This window comes from Monopterus albus, unplaced genomic scaffold (genome assembly GCF_001952655.1).
Source record: "Monopterus albus unplaced genomic scaffold, M_albus_1.0 scaffold32.1, whole genome shotgun sequence".
NCBI lineage: Eukaryota > Metazoa > Chordata > Actinopteri > Synbranchiformes > Synbranchidae > Monopterus > Monopterus albus.
This window is the reverse complement of record NW_018127912.1, coordinates 861,109-878,136: the sequence shown is the minus strand read 5'-3', so window position 1 is coordinate 878,136 and position 17,028 is coordinate 861,109. Positions and strand designations below refer to the sequence as shown.

At 41.6% G+C, this 17,028-nt stretch overlaps 2 protein-coding genes and 1 long non-coding RNA gene across 5 annotated transcripts; all 3 read left to right on the top strand.

Annotated features, from left to right (window-relative positions):
- Window positions 1–81: 81 nt before the first annotated feature.
- Window positions 82–2,441, top strand: fdx2 (ferredoxin 2). Its single transcript, XM_020597137.1, has 5 exons — window positions 82–298; window positions 636–687; window positions 1,044–1,150; window positions 1,237–1,324; window positions 1,445–2,441. Exons 1-5 carry the CDS (start codon window positions 112–114, stop codon window positions 1,599–1,601), a joined length of 591 nt encoding a protein of 196 aa, XP_020452793.1. The 5' UTR covers window positions 82–111; the 3' UTR covers window positions 1,602–2,441.
- A 298-nt stretch (window positions 2,442–2,739) lies between these two features.
- Window positions 2,740–8,811, top strand: zglp1 (zinc finger GATA like protein 1). 3 transcript variants are annotated; one of them, XM_020597135.1, is made up of 5 exons: window positions 2,740–2,895; window positions 3,937–5,397; window positions 5,486–5,598; window positions 6,569–6,662; window positions 7,727–8,811. In XM_020597135.1, exons 2-5 carry the CDS (start codon window positions 3,950–3,952, stop codon window positions 7,857–7,859), a joined length of 1,788 nt encoding a protein of 595 aa, XP_020452791.1. In that variant the 5' UTR covers window positions 2,740–2,895; window positions 3,937–3,949; the 3' UTR covers window positions 7,860–8,811. The 3 variants fall into 3 exon arrangements, with proteins under 3 accessions (XP_020452791.1, XP_020452790.1, XP_020452792.1); XM_020597134.1 differs by having other exon boundaries at window positions 2,742–3,087; XM_020597136.1 differs by lacking the exon at window positions 2,740–2,895 and adding an exon at window positions 3,358–3,529.
- Window positions 8,812–14,802: 5,991 nt separating this feature from the next.
- On the top strand, window positions 14,803–16,242 carry LOC109958477 (uncharacterized). The gene is made up of 3 exons (XR_002274677.1): window positions 14,803–15,527; window positions 15,615–15,734; window positions 15,821–16,242. It is a non-coding gene; the product is annotated as an uncharacterized LOC109958477 (long non-coding RNA).
- The last annotated feature ends 786 nt before the right edge of the window (window positions 16,243–17,028 follow it).

The window sequence follows — 17,028 nt, the reverse complement described above, 5'->3', positions numbered from 1 at the left end:
GTGAAGCAGCAACGCCCTCTGCTGTCAGAGTAGTGTATAACGAAAAATACGTCACCCTTCTAGCGCTCCTTTCTTATTGGCCACTTTCAGCCATGTGACCAAAACAGAAACATGGCGGTCTATACTGCAGTCCGGTTGAGTACGGGGATGACTTTGAGACTTTCACAAGTTATACCGGACTGTAGCACATGTCCACTGTACAGGTTAAAGGCCTGTGTGAACAGTGTAGCTAATTTACAAAAGAGGGGTTCTTTTGATAACTTAAGTACGATAAATCGACATTTGCAGACTAGTATAGGTAAGTGGGGCAACCTGCTAACACTTTTTACAACTGGAACTGTGCTATGCTAGTTTTCTTTCGGGACTGTTTCGTGTACGATAAGTCTGAATAAATTGTAATAAGTCCTCTTTTGCCAGATATTAAGTTGATTTCGGCTTAGTTCGGGTTGCAGGTGGTTGAACGATATCAGTAATAGTCGAAAGTCCCCCCAATGAAACTTGTGTAACTTCACCCCAGCACTGCCAGATCAGGTTGTACAACAAGTCAAACATTCCTCTCAACAGGTACCTTCAAGGGAAGCTGATGATCCCATGAAAACACTCCCGATGTCCTTGTTTTCTTTTTTTCCCCAAAGGTCTTCGCCGCTGTGAGGAGGGCAGCTCCAATGCAGAAGACCCAGAGGATGTGTAAGTATATCTGGTCATTTACTGAGAACCAGTACGATGTTGACAGCGCACACTATGCATTTAACCAGAGTTGTACCACTATAACAACTACTATTAAAGGTTGAAACTGCAAAGTTTCACTAGTAGAATCAGGTATGTGTAGCCAAATTATGAGGTCTCAGCACATCAAATGCCCACACACCAACAACAACTTTTACTTAAAGAAAAATGTCATCTCTATGTTACACATCTAAAATGTGTGTAAACAGTACGATTAAGAGCAATTAGTTTTTTAACCTGATCTAATATTGGATTTAATTTGTGTGGGTTAATTTTTCAAGAGGGTTCCTTTTGTTTCTGCTTTTGCCTTTGTTTAGGGTAAATGTGGTGTATATAGATCGGTCTGGTCAGAGGATCCCAGTTAAAGCCAAAGTTGGAGATAATGTCATGTATCTGGCTCACAAGCATGGAATTGAGCTGGAAGGTGAGGATGCGGTTACAGCTGTAACTTAAATGTTTGATCCATAGTTTTAGGACAAAAGCTATTATTTGCGTTTCTGTTTTATGTAGGAGCCTGTGAGGCATCATTGGCCTGTTCAACATGTCATGTCTATGTGAGTGATGCCCATTTTGACAAAATACCAGAGCCTGTTGAGCGGTAGGTCTCTTACTGAGGGTACAGCATATTCAGTAACCATGACATTTGAATTTCCACAAATGTGTGTGATGGGCTGAATGGAAGATGACTGTAAATTTTGACAGACGTTTCGGTTCTTAGGGAGGACGACATGCTGGACATGGCACCCATGCTTCAGGTGAACTCGCGGCTGGGATGCCAGATCATTCTCACTCCAGAGCTGGACGGCATTGAGCTCACCTTGCCCAAAGTCACCAGGAACTTCTACGTGGATGGCCATGTTCCCAAATCTCACTGAGAAGAGGCATTCACAATGAGGAGGCGGACTGGAACAAAATGAGAGTGCTTCACTGCGAGCTTGACAACATGTGTACTGGATGAGTGAGAGGGCGACCGTGAAAAGATGCACGGCTAGGATACTAAAGCCTGCAGCACCTCTCAAGACATCTTACTGATGTACAGATTCCACAGTTAACCAGTGACAAGACAGGTCTGTAGGTGAGGTCACATAGGGACAGATGCTGTGAGTCTTATCTAAGATGAAATTGTTACTTCTGGAAGTAACAATAAAAAATGGTTACTTATACAAACAACTGATGGTTTAACTGATCTATTTAAAAATGTGAGCAGTTCTCAGTTACCATTCAGTATCATAAGCTAGTCTTTGTTAAAACACCACAGCATTTGAGAGATTTTATATTTGTGGTGCACATTGTAGACCAATTTTTAACAAAGTCCAATGTTAAATACAGCATTCCTTGTTACAACTCATATGCACAAGTATCACAAAATAATGTTCTCAGTCATTTTGGCCGCTCCATCATTATCACCCTCTGTCACTTGTCCGATGTTGTACACGTAGCATTTACTTTGATTTTTATGAGCAAAGCTCATTTGTGTCTGTTGCAGTGACTCATCAATCAGTATTCACTGACCTATAGCTGGCTCTAAATCATGAACCTGAGAGTTTTCTTCAGCATGGTACTAGAGAAGTGTTGGACTCAACCAGTCCTACAGAAGCCAGGTAGAAGAAGGAGAAATATCCTAACGATGTGAAAGACAAACTGACTTAAAGGGTGTGATTTATCTAACCAAAAAAAATCAGAATTTAGACAGATGGAGCTTAGATTTCATTAAGGTCAACTGTGTTTTAAAATGTCACCGGACAAATACACTTTAAACCACCTCTTACTGGTGCCACTTACTCATTGCATTAGTTGATCTGGTTCAGGTGTGCTTGGAAACCTTTATTTGTGAAGTACTGTACTTGTACAAATTATGCACAGATGTAAATGAATTGTGTATGTCATATTAAAGTTTTGGAACAAGATCAGTTTTACTGGCCTCATTACCCAGAATTTAAAAAGCAACGCTAGTATAGTGCATGAGCAGCAGGCGTGACCAGCTAAAGTGATGGGTGTGTTGTCACAAAACGTGCTTTGCTGCAGGCAGGTGTAATCGAGCAAACCATAAACACCCGCGCAACTACTCTTTATCCAAATCTCCAAATTAGTAGAAGCTGCTCCGTCTGTTGGAGTTAACTAAATCGGTACACTTCATCATTTAACAAATGATCAAATTGAAAATCTGAGGTGAGCATCAACAGTAATACGCAATGGTGTCTGCTGACGCGGGTGGACTCACCAGTTTGAATTTGACCACATTTTGAAGGATTCTCATCAGGCCTAACTGAGAAAGACGTCGTTAGCCATAGAGGCCAGGTCAAAATAGAGAGATAAAGACGAGGATCTGTGAACTGGATGGAACCAGAGACCACAAATGTGGTGAGTGAGTGCTGCAGGATCATAGTTAATGGATCCGAATATACGATTGTTTTACTTGCAGGCCAACTACAGTGATAGATCTCCATAAAACTGTAGAATTTCCTTTGACATGAATACAAACTAATAGGAAATCAAACACTGGCTACACCGTCTAAACCAAACATCATTTAGTGTCCTGAGTAGGGCCAAAAGCATTTAGGCCTGGGTTAAGTCAACCTACAGCTGTAAATAGGAAAGAAGTGGTGGTTATATAAACTCTCAATTAAAGTCATGTCCGATTAAACACGATTATAATGAAACCGTGTCTATATCACTGCAACCTCTTGTGCGCTCGCGACAGTCGAACTGAGGAAACCACGAAACGTTCTAGAACGAAAAATGCTACATTTGTGTTCTAACACATTTAAACCGCGGGAGGAGAAGTTTTGTTACAATTCTTCTGGTGAGTTAAATGAGTAGCTGAATAAAAAGTTACTTATGTTCTCATACAGGTGGCTTCATTATATATATGTCATCAGGGAAAATGACCTCGTTAGGCTTTTAAATGACAAACTATAACAACCACTTAGCCCATGTAGGCTATAATAACCTGGACTCTTTAAGTAAACTATGCCAAGTTCTTGTTTTCAGTAGACTGTCAGTGCTGTCCACAGTTTGGAAACAAAAACATTAAACACAGCAGTAGCCCTAGCTTTTCCTGCTATACAACAGTTAGCTCTTGTAGAAGTTGCGTACAAGCTAAGGTGGTAAGTTCTTGTGCCAATGTTTGAAATGCCATTTAGTTTCACCTTTTTTTGCTGTGTGGGCTCTGATCTAAAGGCTTTTTTAAAATTGTTTTAAATGATGCAGGCAGTGCCTCAACATGAGCACAGGACCAAGGACCCGAGCGCCCTTTATCCAAGGACACCAGAGCACAGCAAAACAAGATGCACCTCACTCTGCACTCTTCTACCTTTTCCAAGAGGTTTCCAAGCTAGCATCCCCCATCCATGACAGTTTTCTGGACACAGATTCACCCACAACACAGCTTAATGAGACATCTAGGCAGGATCAGTTTATTGTCAAAAAGGAGAAAGGCGATGCACGTTCATTTCAAACCTGTAATGGTTCCTGCCAGCACAGTTGGTCTTCTTGTATGTCGGCTTATAATCAGGTGGAAAAGATGATGGAGGAAAGCCACAACAGCAAGGTTCCAACTTTGGTTGAGTCACATCGTGAGGGCAGCAGCCCCTGGAAAGTACTGAGTCTGATTAACTTGCAGTGTGAGAGGCTCCTGCATCAAAGAAACGCGAAAGACGCAGACCCAAATTTAGTATCATCCATCACAAAATTAAGCCACTCAACAGCCAAATCCTTGAGTGCAGCAGCAGATGTTATAGAGCAGGGATTTGGAAGTGACAGTGTAAGTGGCGATTGTGCTTTAAAGCCATCTCTTCTTATTTATGACAGAGAAGAAATCACAGCTTCTGGCAGTGCTGTGGATGATGTGAGAGGGAAGTCCACTGGAGGAGCCGGTAAACTACAGAGCTGTGTCAAAGACTCCAAGGTGGGCTTCAGTATTCAGCCACAGTCTTCTTCAAAAACAGAAACTGTTGTACTAGAGTTGGTGGGGGAAAAGGCAGCAACATCTTCAGAACCTCATTACAAAGACAGAAGAGAGGTCAAGATCGGTGATAACGGACAGTCGGTGTGGAATCAGGACTGGAAGATGAGTTGTTTGTCTACTGAGCAGGATATGCCGAATGTTCCCTTCGCGGAAAACGCTTTGCCACACATGCATATCTCCAGTGTACTCCAAAATACCCAGCTGACTTTAAATTCAAATGAAGAGGCTCTCTTGGGGCCTGCACTAACACTAGACTGCAATGCAAATATTGTTTTGACTAGAGACACTTCATCTGAAACCCAGCTTCCTCAGAGCTCCATCCTGCCATCTTTACAGTCAACACCACTCTGCTTGAGCTCTGCAGACAAGGGTCACCCAGCCCCACAACCAGATAACAAAATCACAGGAGCTAAGCCAGAACACACACACGCCCCCACAGAGGGACTACCACCTCTGCTTGCACAACTGCAATCCTATAACGTGCCTTCTGCAACATCAAAACCAGACCTCAGGCCAGAGCAAAATGAGGGAATTTCTTCTACGTCGACTCAGCAGTGGAAAGCCAAGACTCCAAGAAAACAACCTCATCCCAGCCGGAGTGCCGATGTCCAAGACCCAGACTTCCAGGGAGTGATGTTTAGGATGGACAGGGAGCTGGACGACAGTAGGGAACAGTGTCGGCTTCTCATAACTTCAAAGTACAGGTACTGACAGATTTGCTGTATTTTCACATGGGACTTGTGATGTAAACTGGGAAGATGGTGATATAAACTGCACTTGTTCCTATCACAGCAAGAAGCTGTGCAAGAAGGTGAGAAAACCAAAGCTGAGGACACGTACATCCCAGAAATCACTAAAAACCAGCAGCTCAGACGAGGAGAGTGAACTGATGACTGCTGGTTTAAGTGAGTAACAGCTGAGTACTGCCACTGTTCAATGAAGCTGTCAGTTTGTATTAACATTACTACATATTCTCCAAACAGCAATGTTTAACAGCCCCAAATCACAAGTTTGTCTCAGAACAAAGAAATGTTAACGGGGAGATAAAAAGGAGAACTTCAGGAAGAACAAGTGATGTGGAAACTTTGGTGCACATGTCCAAATATGAATACAACCATGTGTTTAATAGGAAAAGCACCAGCAACATTAACAATAAATAGTATATTGAGCATGATTTTGTATGAAATGCCCGTTTTCCCCACTGGAGGGTGCCATTGCATTAAAACATGTAGCATAACAGCATCACAGGGCAGGCGTACATGTGATGAGTTTTTAGGGAAGCTGCTCTGTAAGCATCCTAAAGCTTGACACTGACGTGAACCAAATACGACGCAACCAGTCACAGTTGTCGTTGTCTGCGTCACCATGATGTGCAGTTTTTCATCTGCACAGCCAGTGCTTTGAGTTGCTGTATTTCCAGTGACAGGAGTATCAAGTCATTGCAACGATTAGCATCTCTTCTTCCCAGCTGATCTTAAATGACAAATCTTTCAAAATTAGAAATTTGCATACACTTTAATATGAACACATTGTATCTCCAGTATTCAGAGACCAGACAGCCAAGTCTGCAGGTGTATACAGGCTTGTTCTGTTAACAGAAATTGTAGATGTTACAGTAAACTTTTATACTCGTCATACATGAGAATGTACAGTTTACAGATGAGAAATCTTCCCCTGCTAGATGTTATTTCAGCCAGGTTATAAAATTGTCTTATCACTGAAATATAGCCTTAATGCTCTGAAAAGTTTTTATTGCATTACAAATACTTTTATTATGTTGCTGCTGCTTGACAGGATGTCTCAAAGTACACTGAGATCAAAATGACTAACATTAAAGTGTTATTATTATTATTATTTTTTTTTCTGTTCCACCAGAGGGTAAAGTCTGTGCATCGTGCTGCACCAGGAAGACCCCCATGTGGAGGGATGCAGAGGATGGGACCCCACTCTGCAACGCTTGTGGGATAAGGTAGCTTCATTAACACTGCTTGATGCTGAATATTTTAAAAACATGAAACTGTGTTTGAGAGCTGAACTACTAGATCATTTTGGGAGCCTATAGAAATAGGGACTCTAATTTTAACTTCTTAGTGAAATTCAAAAACATTGTACTCACCTGCTTAGTTTGTCCAGTTGCACCTGTTAAAGCATCGCAGCAACTTGCAGGGGTGTACTGAAGTAAAGGGAATTCTTTTATTGTGCTATGGAATGTTTAGTTCTTCCATAAGATGCATATTGTAGTAATTATGATGATGATTATATGAAGCATTCAGTGTCGATGGCTGCATCTCATGTCTCTTATATGGTCATTCCTCACTTGACCTGTAAGCTGTTCTGTTTGAGCATTGATCACAGACTTCCCTAGACTTTTATAGCTGCTCTGAGGAGCAAGCACCTGCATCTTTACTTGGTCCAGTCCATGTAAGATACAAGGACTAACTGCAAGGAGAGAGGAGCCAAGCAGAAATGTTTTAAATGACTTGAGACACCTTTTTCCTTGAGCCTTCATGTGAAGCTCCAATCACCAGCTGATTTCTGATAAAGGGAAGTGTCAATTTGTAACAGGCTTCTGTGAAGGATGCACTCATGTCCTCAGTTCCTCCATTCAGCTTCCTCGTTACTCAGAGCATAAATTAGAGCTTTGGGGTGTCCTTCATCAAGGCGGAACGACACCTAGGTTGAGCAAGGATCAAGCACAGAGGAACAATAAGTGAATTGGGATGCACCTTAAGAGACTTGGGATGAACCCAGTGTGTTTATTGCCTTATGATTTCTCTTTCATGAACTTATGACCCCTAATCAGAAAAGTTGGGACAGTATGTAAAATTAAACTGAAAAAAGTGATTTGTACATCATCTGTGCCCTGTATTACACTGAAAACATTACAGCAGCACATTATTTGATGTGACGCCATCAGTTATAATTTAGATTTTACATAGCATCCAAACTTTTCTGATTTGGGGTTGTAAGAATGGAATGGTGCTAGAATGAGAGTCCTATACTGAGACATAGATACTGTTTTGGCTTTTAAAGGTACAAGAAGTACAGAGTGCGTTGTGTCAACTGCTGGCATATTCCTAAGAAAGAGGGCACATCCAACTCGCGATGCCTCAAGTGCGGAAACTTTGTGAGGCTGGCCTCAGTTCAGCGGAAACACTCCAGCTAGGGAACCGACACAGACCAAAGGTTTTTATGTTTACATGTGACACACTTTCAAAAAATATTGCATAAAATAAACTCTGCCGCTGTAGTAGACGAATATAATGGAGCAGCTTTAGCGTTTTACATGTTACTCGGGGTATTTAAATTCACTCCTACAACGTTGTACCTCAGGCAACAGCACTTTTTCCCTTCAGCTCCATGGCTGTTCCTGTGGTGCTGTATACATCAAGGGAAACCATAAACTAGTAAAAAGGAAACAAGTTAAAAAAAAAAAAAATTAAATGCTTAAAACTCTCTGAAATTCTGTGCTTGACATTTCAAAAATAGAGGACATCTGAAAGTGATCTGTGCTTAAGTCTTTACTACACTGGTGCTACTTGTGTAACCTAACATATGTGAGAGAACTTATACAGCTGTTTGTTTTTTTTCTGTATCTAAATGGAGGGACATACAGATGCAGCACAGACTGTGCAGTGGTATTATTTGGGACAAATAAATGAGACACTACAGTGTTACTATAAGAACCAAATGCATTCAGTGGAAAGTTTAGTCAAGATTGTTGACCTTTTACAATTAAATGGCTTCAGTGATGCTTATGTATTATGGTTGACGGTGCCTGACGGCTGCAGTACAAACTTATTTCTGTAAGGGACCAAAAACTGCAACCTGAGCTCAGGGTTATGTTCACTGTTACTGACTGCAAAGCAATTTACTTTTCTTGACCTTGGCTGGCAGCGAGACTAAGTTTAGTAGAGACACATTTGGTTGCACATGTTAAAGTTATTTATTTGTGTCATAGTTTCTAATTGTGAATATTTTTGTGTTCACCTGGGTTGTTGCTGGTAAAACTGGTGCACTGAGGTCCTCAGCATGTTGTGTTGCTTTCTGTTTTTGTGAGGGGGGGGAAAATTTGATTTTTGTGGGAGCTTGCATTAAATTCAGTATGAAACATCCAATATGTTTTCTGGCTTTTTCATGTTGTTGTACCTGTACTCTTAACCACGCTGACTCTGAGAGACAAAGCAGTCCAAGTAACTTGGAAACAGTGCTGATTTATTCAATGAACACAGGTAAAAATTAACATTACACGCTTGGGTATCTTGCACCTCCAACATGCACGCAGGCAGCTGAAAGATGAAAGACCCTGAACCACAACAGGCCTATACATTTTATCACTTCGGGCTAACCCCATTCTACACAGGAACGCCAAACCGTGACGTCTCCCGGTGCCAGCTTTGCAGCTGGCCAGAGCAGTAGTCAAAACATGAAGAAAATCAATTTGTGATTGTCTGTTGATTATGTGGTGTGTAGCTAAAAACATTCTAAGGCTATGGCTACAGTTATACACGTCATAATAATAATATTAAACATCCTCTTTTCTAACAGTCATCAACTTTCTATCTAGTTATCCTTGACCATAAGCAACCTGCAGTAACTCATGAGAATGACTAAGCATTTAACAGCCTGAGCTAGACATCCTGTCTACTCTAAACATTTCTAATACATCAAGTATCTATCCAATATCTATCTGACTAAAAATACCTAACACTGTGTATAGCCCCTTACATAGGGCAAATACCTAATATAGTTTCAGGGGGGTACAAATATCCTATTAAACTATAGTGAGAGGTAAAGTGGAGACGTGCTTATTAATGAGACTTCCCAGTCTCCTCAGCCCACCCTGCAGGACAGGCCTGTGTGCCAAGTGCGTGGCCCCACACAGATTGATACAGTGCAGCTATTATTTCAAAACAGATTACATCTTGCTCTTACATGAAACAGCCAGTGAGAGAGAGAGAGAAAGCCAAACAGTGAAATAATGAAGAGCTCCTAAGAAAATGACAGTTGTGTAAGCCAAGAACATAAAAGTTAGAAACAAAACTTTTGTATATTTGCTATGCCACCACATTTCAGAGGCAGTTTATTTCACTTTTCACTCAGCTACATCTATTAAATCTTAAAGACAGTTTGCTGAATGTAAACAAGCATGTCCAGTTAGCTGCATTTACATTGTTGCCGCCAAGTGTCAAAATCGTAACCTTAACACTATATATGGTGTTTATATAGACTTTGCTCATTTTTAGTTTAGAGATTATTGTCTACAATTTATTTTGTACCTATTCACCGGTTTGCACTCCTCCTCCTTATGGTCTGTTGTAGAGGGGTCTCATTAACTGGTAGAGACTGAATACTTTTTCCACCTCTGCTAATACACACTAGGAATAATAATCTACAATAAGCCCAAAGAAATTGACGTGGAAGGACAAACAGACGACGGTGAAGTTGTGAGGAGCTCGCATTTGTCAGAGTTAAATGGGACTAATTCAGACTCAGAACATTCATCGTTAACTCCTCCAGTGCGGGAGGAGGGACACTCCAAGACTCACTCTCAGTGAGATATGCGATTTTTATCAGCCAGCGCTTTACATATTGTAGGGAGAAGTTCCATGGGTGGCAAAACGCAATCCGTCACAATTTGTCTCTAAATGACTGCTTTGTCAAAATGCCCCGGGAGCCTGGGAATCCCGGGAAGGGAAATTACTGGACCCTGGATCCCCTGTCGGCTGATATGTTTGAAAACGGGAGTTTCCTTCGACGTTGGAAACGTTTCAGGAGGCAGCATTTCTATCTGAAAATGCCGAAGGACTCCAGGGCGCAGCCTTATGTCCGTTTTCCCTGTCCTCGGAGCGCACAGGGTGGGTCCTAGTCTTCAGAGTCCTACTTCACGCTGCGATCTGGGCACAGGAAGGCGAAGCCATTCAGCCGCCCACCAGTAAACATCAGACCTCTCCTCGCTCGTCTCCAAAGATTTTCCTTCTTGTTTAACATTTGAACATTTCGACCCGTGACGCTGCGCCGGTGTCCCGCTGGCTCCAAACCCCTCGTTCCTGACCTGCTGCACGGAATTATCCCCAACAACTACCCCGTTACTCGGTTGTCGGGTTTTACCACTGGGACCATTTGAATTTGGTCTACTTCAGTTTAATTCAGCGTTACCCCTTGAAGTTGAACCCATGGTTTCATATACTGGACTCAGTATACTATTTGTATACTGGTATACAAATACCAGAAATAATAATAATGTCCTATAAGCTTGTGAACAACTGATATTTTTCAGTTCTGAAATCACCTGGACCCAAATATGCTGGGTCAGTTATGGTATACTTGCATTTATATCATTTATCAGTTCTAAGGAAATTTAAGACTATAAGTGAAAGATTTGTGCAAATTCATCAAGCTCGCCAAGATGAAAGAGAAATCACTAAAATGTAAATTTAGTCCATATTCTTAATACAATCCTCCATCACTAATTGTACAACTACCAACTACAACAGTAATAATAAATAACAGAGCATCCTGGGCAGAGGTGCGTTTGATTTTTTTTGACTAGAATGAAGAAAATAAAAGATATAGACTATAATTTTAAAGAGTGATATGTGGAATGATTAAACAGTTACAGCAGTTATAGTCACTAACTAATCAAATGTGTAGCTCTTAGATAAATGTTCAACTTATCTGAATAATTTAATCTGTATGAACTTTAACTTTTCTTAATTATATATGTGGTTTTTGGTTTTGACTTCCTGTTTTGGACTTTTATTTTGAAGCATATTTAATTAGCTCAAGCTTGACTGCCCCTGCTTGTCCTCAATATGTTTCACCTGTTGCTCCTTACCTTCCCTGGCCCAGCCTATATATTCATGCCACTTTCCTCAGTTCGTTGCTGGTCTTTCTGTGCGTGCCCGCTCGTGATGCTCTCCTGTGTTAGATTGCCTGCTTTTGTTTGGACTCTGCCCCCATGTGCCTTTAGTCCTCAGGTGGGTTGTTTAACTCTTGTAATACATTGTTCTTAGTTATGTTTGCTAAACTCCCTGACCGTTTTTTTCATAGACCTTGTTGTTGTTTTGTTTGTTCCTTGTTCTGTAGTCAGGTGCTTTTTGTTTCATGTGTTATATGGTTAGAGTTCATTAGCCCTTGTTTTCATTGTAGTTTGCTTGTGTTCCTCTTATTTAATCACACCCCTTGGTCTGCTTTTGCTTGGCATGTTAGTTTTTTTGCCTGTGTTTCTCAGAAAGTATCTCAGAAAGGACCTACTCTGTTAATTTAGCTCCCAGCCTGTCTCACCTGTTGATGATTTGGTTAATTGTGTTCTTAGTTTGGCTAATATCTGGTCTGCTAATCTCCAGACAACCTAGCTTTGGCTAGTGTTAAGCCTGGTAGCCCCAGTTCTGCTCCTGTTCCTCATGTAGCAAAGTGTGCCCCTAAGAGAGAGACAAATGACAACCTCCCCAGTTCCTCAGCACTGCAGTGTCCCCACTCGTACTGTCTTTTATTTTTTTTTATCCCACTGCACCAGAGCCACAGCAGGCTGAGCCCTTCTGCCTGTACCTGAGTCAAAGCCTCGACTCCCTGTGTACCAGAACCTCTGCAACCCAACTCTCTGACAGGAGTCCAGTCTGTTCCTGTCACTGCCAGTGAGTACCTGCTGATGTCACCACTTCAGTTCCTGCTCCCTGGTGCATTAACGAAGCCGCCACCACCTCAGTTGCTGGTCAACAAGGACGATTCTACCTCCATGCCACCTGTTCTCTGGGAGGTAGACAAAGGAATGCCTGTGCCAGGCCACCATGGGGGGACTATTTTGACCAATTTTAACAGGATTCCCTGTTGTATTTCCATGGGAAACCAGGAAGTTTGCTGTAGTCCAACAGAACTATGGCTTTCCTTTTTTGTTTTGGTTTTTTTTATCCTTGGTCAATACAGCTTCATAGTGTATATAATCTTCATGGTGGTTGAAGCTGAAATTAAAATGTACACTCACTGGCCATTTTGAGGTACAGTTGTGTACAATATATGTGACATTTCTGCCTTAACACCTGTTTGTGAAGCTCTGTTTTTGGTGAAATTGTTTGGAGTAATTAAAAGTGGTGTTGTACTAGACTACATATTTAGGTGTCACTAATATTCAGACCCTCATGCATCTGGCTGGGGAGGATGAAATATAGATTCCTAAATATAACGTAGTCCAGTACAACACTGCTTTTAATGACCTCAAACTTGTACACTTGACAATTTCACCAAAAACGAAGCTTAAGTGGCCAGTGAGTGTAAATAGAACTGTTGTGCATTAGTTGTAAAGGGATTATAGTATTAATACACAGCATCATCCTTCAAGTCTCAATGAGGGGAAACAAAAGATCAGTTGTGGTAGATATGGATGTTTGTTTCCCCACAGTCCATTAGACATGCAAACTAACATCATGTAAGCCTGATCTGTGCAACTGCTGGTCCACTTTTGATGAGCCATACGTTTGGATTTTGTGCACATCCTGGCCTAAAAACCATGACAAAAGGAGGCAATGCAGGCTTCAAGCAAACAAATCAATTTATTATTAGTTCCAACTTGGAATAAGCTTACAAAACACTAACAATGTGCTGTGTAGTCACTCAGTGGTGTAGGGTGGGTGAGTGAGGTGTTAAAAATTAGTGGATGAAGAGAAGAGGCAGCCAGGGCAGAAGCCATCGCCAAGCCTGGGTGCATCCAACTGATACTGGATTATAACTCCCCCTACCTGTCAAATCATGGAAAAGAGAGCAAAGAAAGACAAAGCTGATGGACAAGAAGACTGTTGCACCACATACAGGCCTCAAAGGAAAGCAAAGTGTAACTAATATGCATAAATTACAGGCTGAGTCATACCCTTGGCATGTCCACAAATTTTACACACTAGTGATGTTCCCTCTGATACCGAGGCTCCAGAGCTTGCTTCAAATCAGGAAAAACCATGTGACTGATGTTCGAACCACTTCTCTGCTTCATTCAGATTGAATCAGATGACTGGTTTGGTTCAATAGGCACTAAATATAACATAATCCAGTACAACACTGCTTTAATGACCTCAAACTTGTACGCTTGACAATTTCACCAAAAATGAAGCTTAAGTGGCCAGTGAGTGTGAATAGAACTGTGCATTAGTTGTAAATGGGATTATAGTATTAATACACAGCATCATACTTCAAGTCTCAATGAGGGGAAACAAAATATCAGTTGTGGTAGATACGGATGTTTGTTTCCCCACAGTTCATTCGACATGCAAACTAACCATCATGTAAGCCTGATCTGTGCAACTGCTGGTCCACTTTTGATGAGCCATACGTTTGGATTTTGTGCACATCCTGGCCTAAAAACCATGACAAAAGGAGGCAATGCAGGCTTCAAGCAAACAAATCAATTTATTATTAGTTCCAACTTGGAATAAGCTTACAAAACACTAACAATGTGCTGTGTAGTCACTCAGTGGTGTAGGGTGGGTGAGTGAGGTGTTAAAAATTAGTGGATGAAGAGAAGAGGCAGCCAGGGCAGAAGCCATCGCCAAGCCTGGGTGCATCCAACTGATACTGGATTATAACTCCCCCTACCTGTCAAATCATGGAAAAGAGAGCAAAGAAAGACAAAGCTGATGGACAAGAAGACTGTTGCACCACATACAGGCCTCAAAGGAAAGCAAAGTGTAACTAATATGCATAAATTACAGGCTGAGTCATACCCTTGGCATGTCCACAAATTTTACACACTAGTGATGTTCCCTCTGATACTGAGGCTCCAGAGCTTGCTTCAAATCAGGAAAAACCATGTGAATGACGTTCAAACCACTTCTCTGCTTCATTCAGATTGAATCAGATGACTGGTTTGGTTCAATAGGCAGAGCTTTGAAACATTGGCATGATACAGATGTATTTAAGATGGATGAAACCACGCTCTGTCCTACCTAGTCGACACATTTTGGATTGCCTCACTATGGAGCCATCAAGGAAACGGTCACAAGTGTGGGAACATTTTGTATTGGTGCCATCGAAGAAGGTAATTTATATTTCCAAGATGTAAGCCTTATTGTCAAGTCTGTTTATACACACATCATGTAAGCCTGATCTGTGCAACTGCTGGTCCACTTTTGATGAGCCATACGTTTGGATTTTGTGCACATCCTGGCCTAAAAACCATGACAAAAGGAGGCAATGCAGGCTTCAAGCAAACAAATCAATTTATTATTAGTTCCAACTTGGAATAAGCTTACAAAACACTAACAATGTGCTGTGTAGTCACTCAGTGGTGTAGGGTGGGTGAGTGAGGTGTTAAAAATTAGTGGATAAAGAGAAGAGGCAGCCAGGGCAGAAGCCATCGCCAAGCCTGGGTGCATCCAACTGATACTGGATTATAACTCCCCCTACCTGTCAAATCATGGAAAAGAGAGCAAAGAAAGACAAAGCTGATGGACAAGAAGACTGTTGCACCACATACAGGCCTCAAAGGAAAGCAAAGTGTAACTAATATGCATAAATTACAGGCTGAGTCATACCCTTGGCATGTCCACAAATTTTACACACTAGTGATGTTCCCTCTGATACTGAGGCTCCAGAGCTTGCTTCAAATCAGGAAAAACCATGTGAATGACGTTCAAACCACTTCTCTGCTTCATTCAGATTGAATCAGATGACTGGTTTGGTTCAATAGGCAGAGCTTTGAAACATTGGCATGATACAGATGTATTTAAGATGGATGAAACCACGCTCTGTCCTACCTAGTCGACACATTTTGGATTGCCTCACTATGGAGCCATCAAGGAAACGGTCACAAGTGTGGGAACATTTTGTATTGGTGCCATCGAAGAAGGTAATTTATATTTCCAAGATGTAAGCCTTATTGTCAAGTCTGTTTATACACAACACAGTTTATACTTGTAACACTTGGCTTTCACAGTCCAACGAATGCTGATGCGGCTGTGCGCCACTTGAAGTCGGTGTGCTGCCTTAATCCAAAACGCACCCCATGACGATGTATCAACACCGGCACATCCAGAACCTGCTGCGGCTTCCACGGGTACACCATTAACCACATTTATATTTATATATTTATTTCCTTGTAATTAAATGCTTTATAAATGTCCTGTAATGTTTTATTTTCAGGCATTGACCTGTGGAAGCTGCTCGACAAAAATGCAGAAGATGCCAGAAAATCTCAGAACGCTACTGCAGATGCCATTGTGGAGGTTCAGTGATATCTGTTTGCTCCTCCTCTGGACAGATCACAGGTCCTCTTAGGTTACTGGACGATGCACAAATACTCATACCTGTTCAACCTGGACAAACGGTTCCTGGCAACACCAGCATCTTCTGTGCCTTGTGAAAGGGTGTTCTCCAAAGCTGGGGAAGATGTCTCACCTTTGCAAGGCTGTACCACAACCACTGTGCCAGCAGATGCCACCCACATGCTCAATGAATGAAGCTTCGAGTAGTGAACCAATTTTTGATACAATGGTCCAAAGGGGTTCAAAGCTTCACGGGGCATCATATGGCCATCACTAATACAAACTATCTAGGCCTCCGTTACCTTGAAAAAAGCAAATGAGAGGACAATGAGAAGAAACAGGGAGAGGAACAACATTCACCATTTCACATTTGAGCATGCATCCACAACCACATCATCAGTTCCCTTAGTGCAGTCAATATCCAGACCGTAGGACTGCAGGAGCAATGACCATCTGACTAACCTCTCAGTTGGACAAAGAGTTTAGAAAGTTTGTGTTGTGGTCAGGATAAACCACTACAGGTAGGCCACCCCAACCAACATACACCAATTGTTTAAGGGCAAAATCAAAGCTGTGCCTATAACTTGACACTGATTAAACTTCTTGGAGAAGAAACTGATATCTACTCCTAGGTTGTCAGACAATTTAAAGTGCTTGTCAAAACAAATTTGTGCACACTTGCCATACTCCTGTCTGCACAACCAAATTAATACAATGACCTGGTCTGCCTAACCTTAGTCTACCTCCCTAGACTCACCACTTCTCTTCATGTAGTTACTGGTGGTGTGAATTTTAGGCACCAACAGCAAGGGAAGGAAATCAGGAACTGGTAATAAATTATCTTAATTTATTAGTCCCATACAGCTGCTGCATCTCCACAACTACTCTATCCTGCTTATGGACACACAAAGAACATTGCAAGCACAGAAAAAACAAAAAAGCTCCTTCAAACCTGGCTACACCACCTATGATGTCAGCTCTATTCACAAAATTGAATCTAAATGCACTGACCAAGGGCTAACCAACTCAACACAATACAAAAAATCCAAAATGAACCCAACCTAGCCCATGGAGAATCAATTAGCC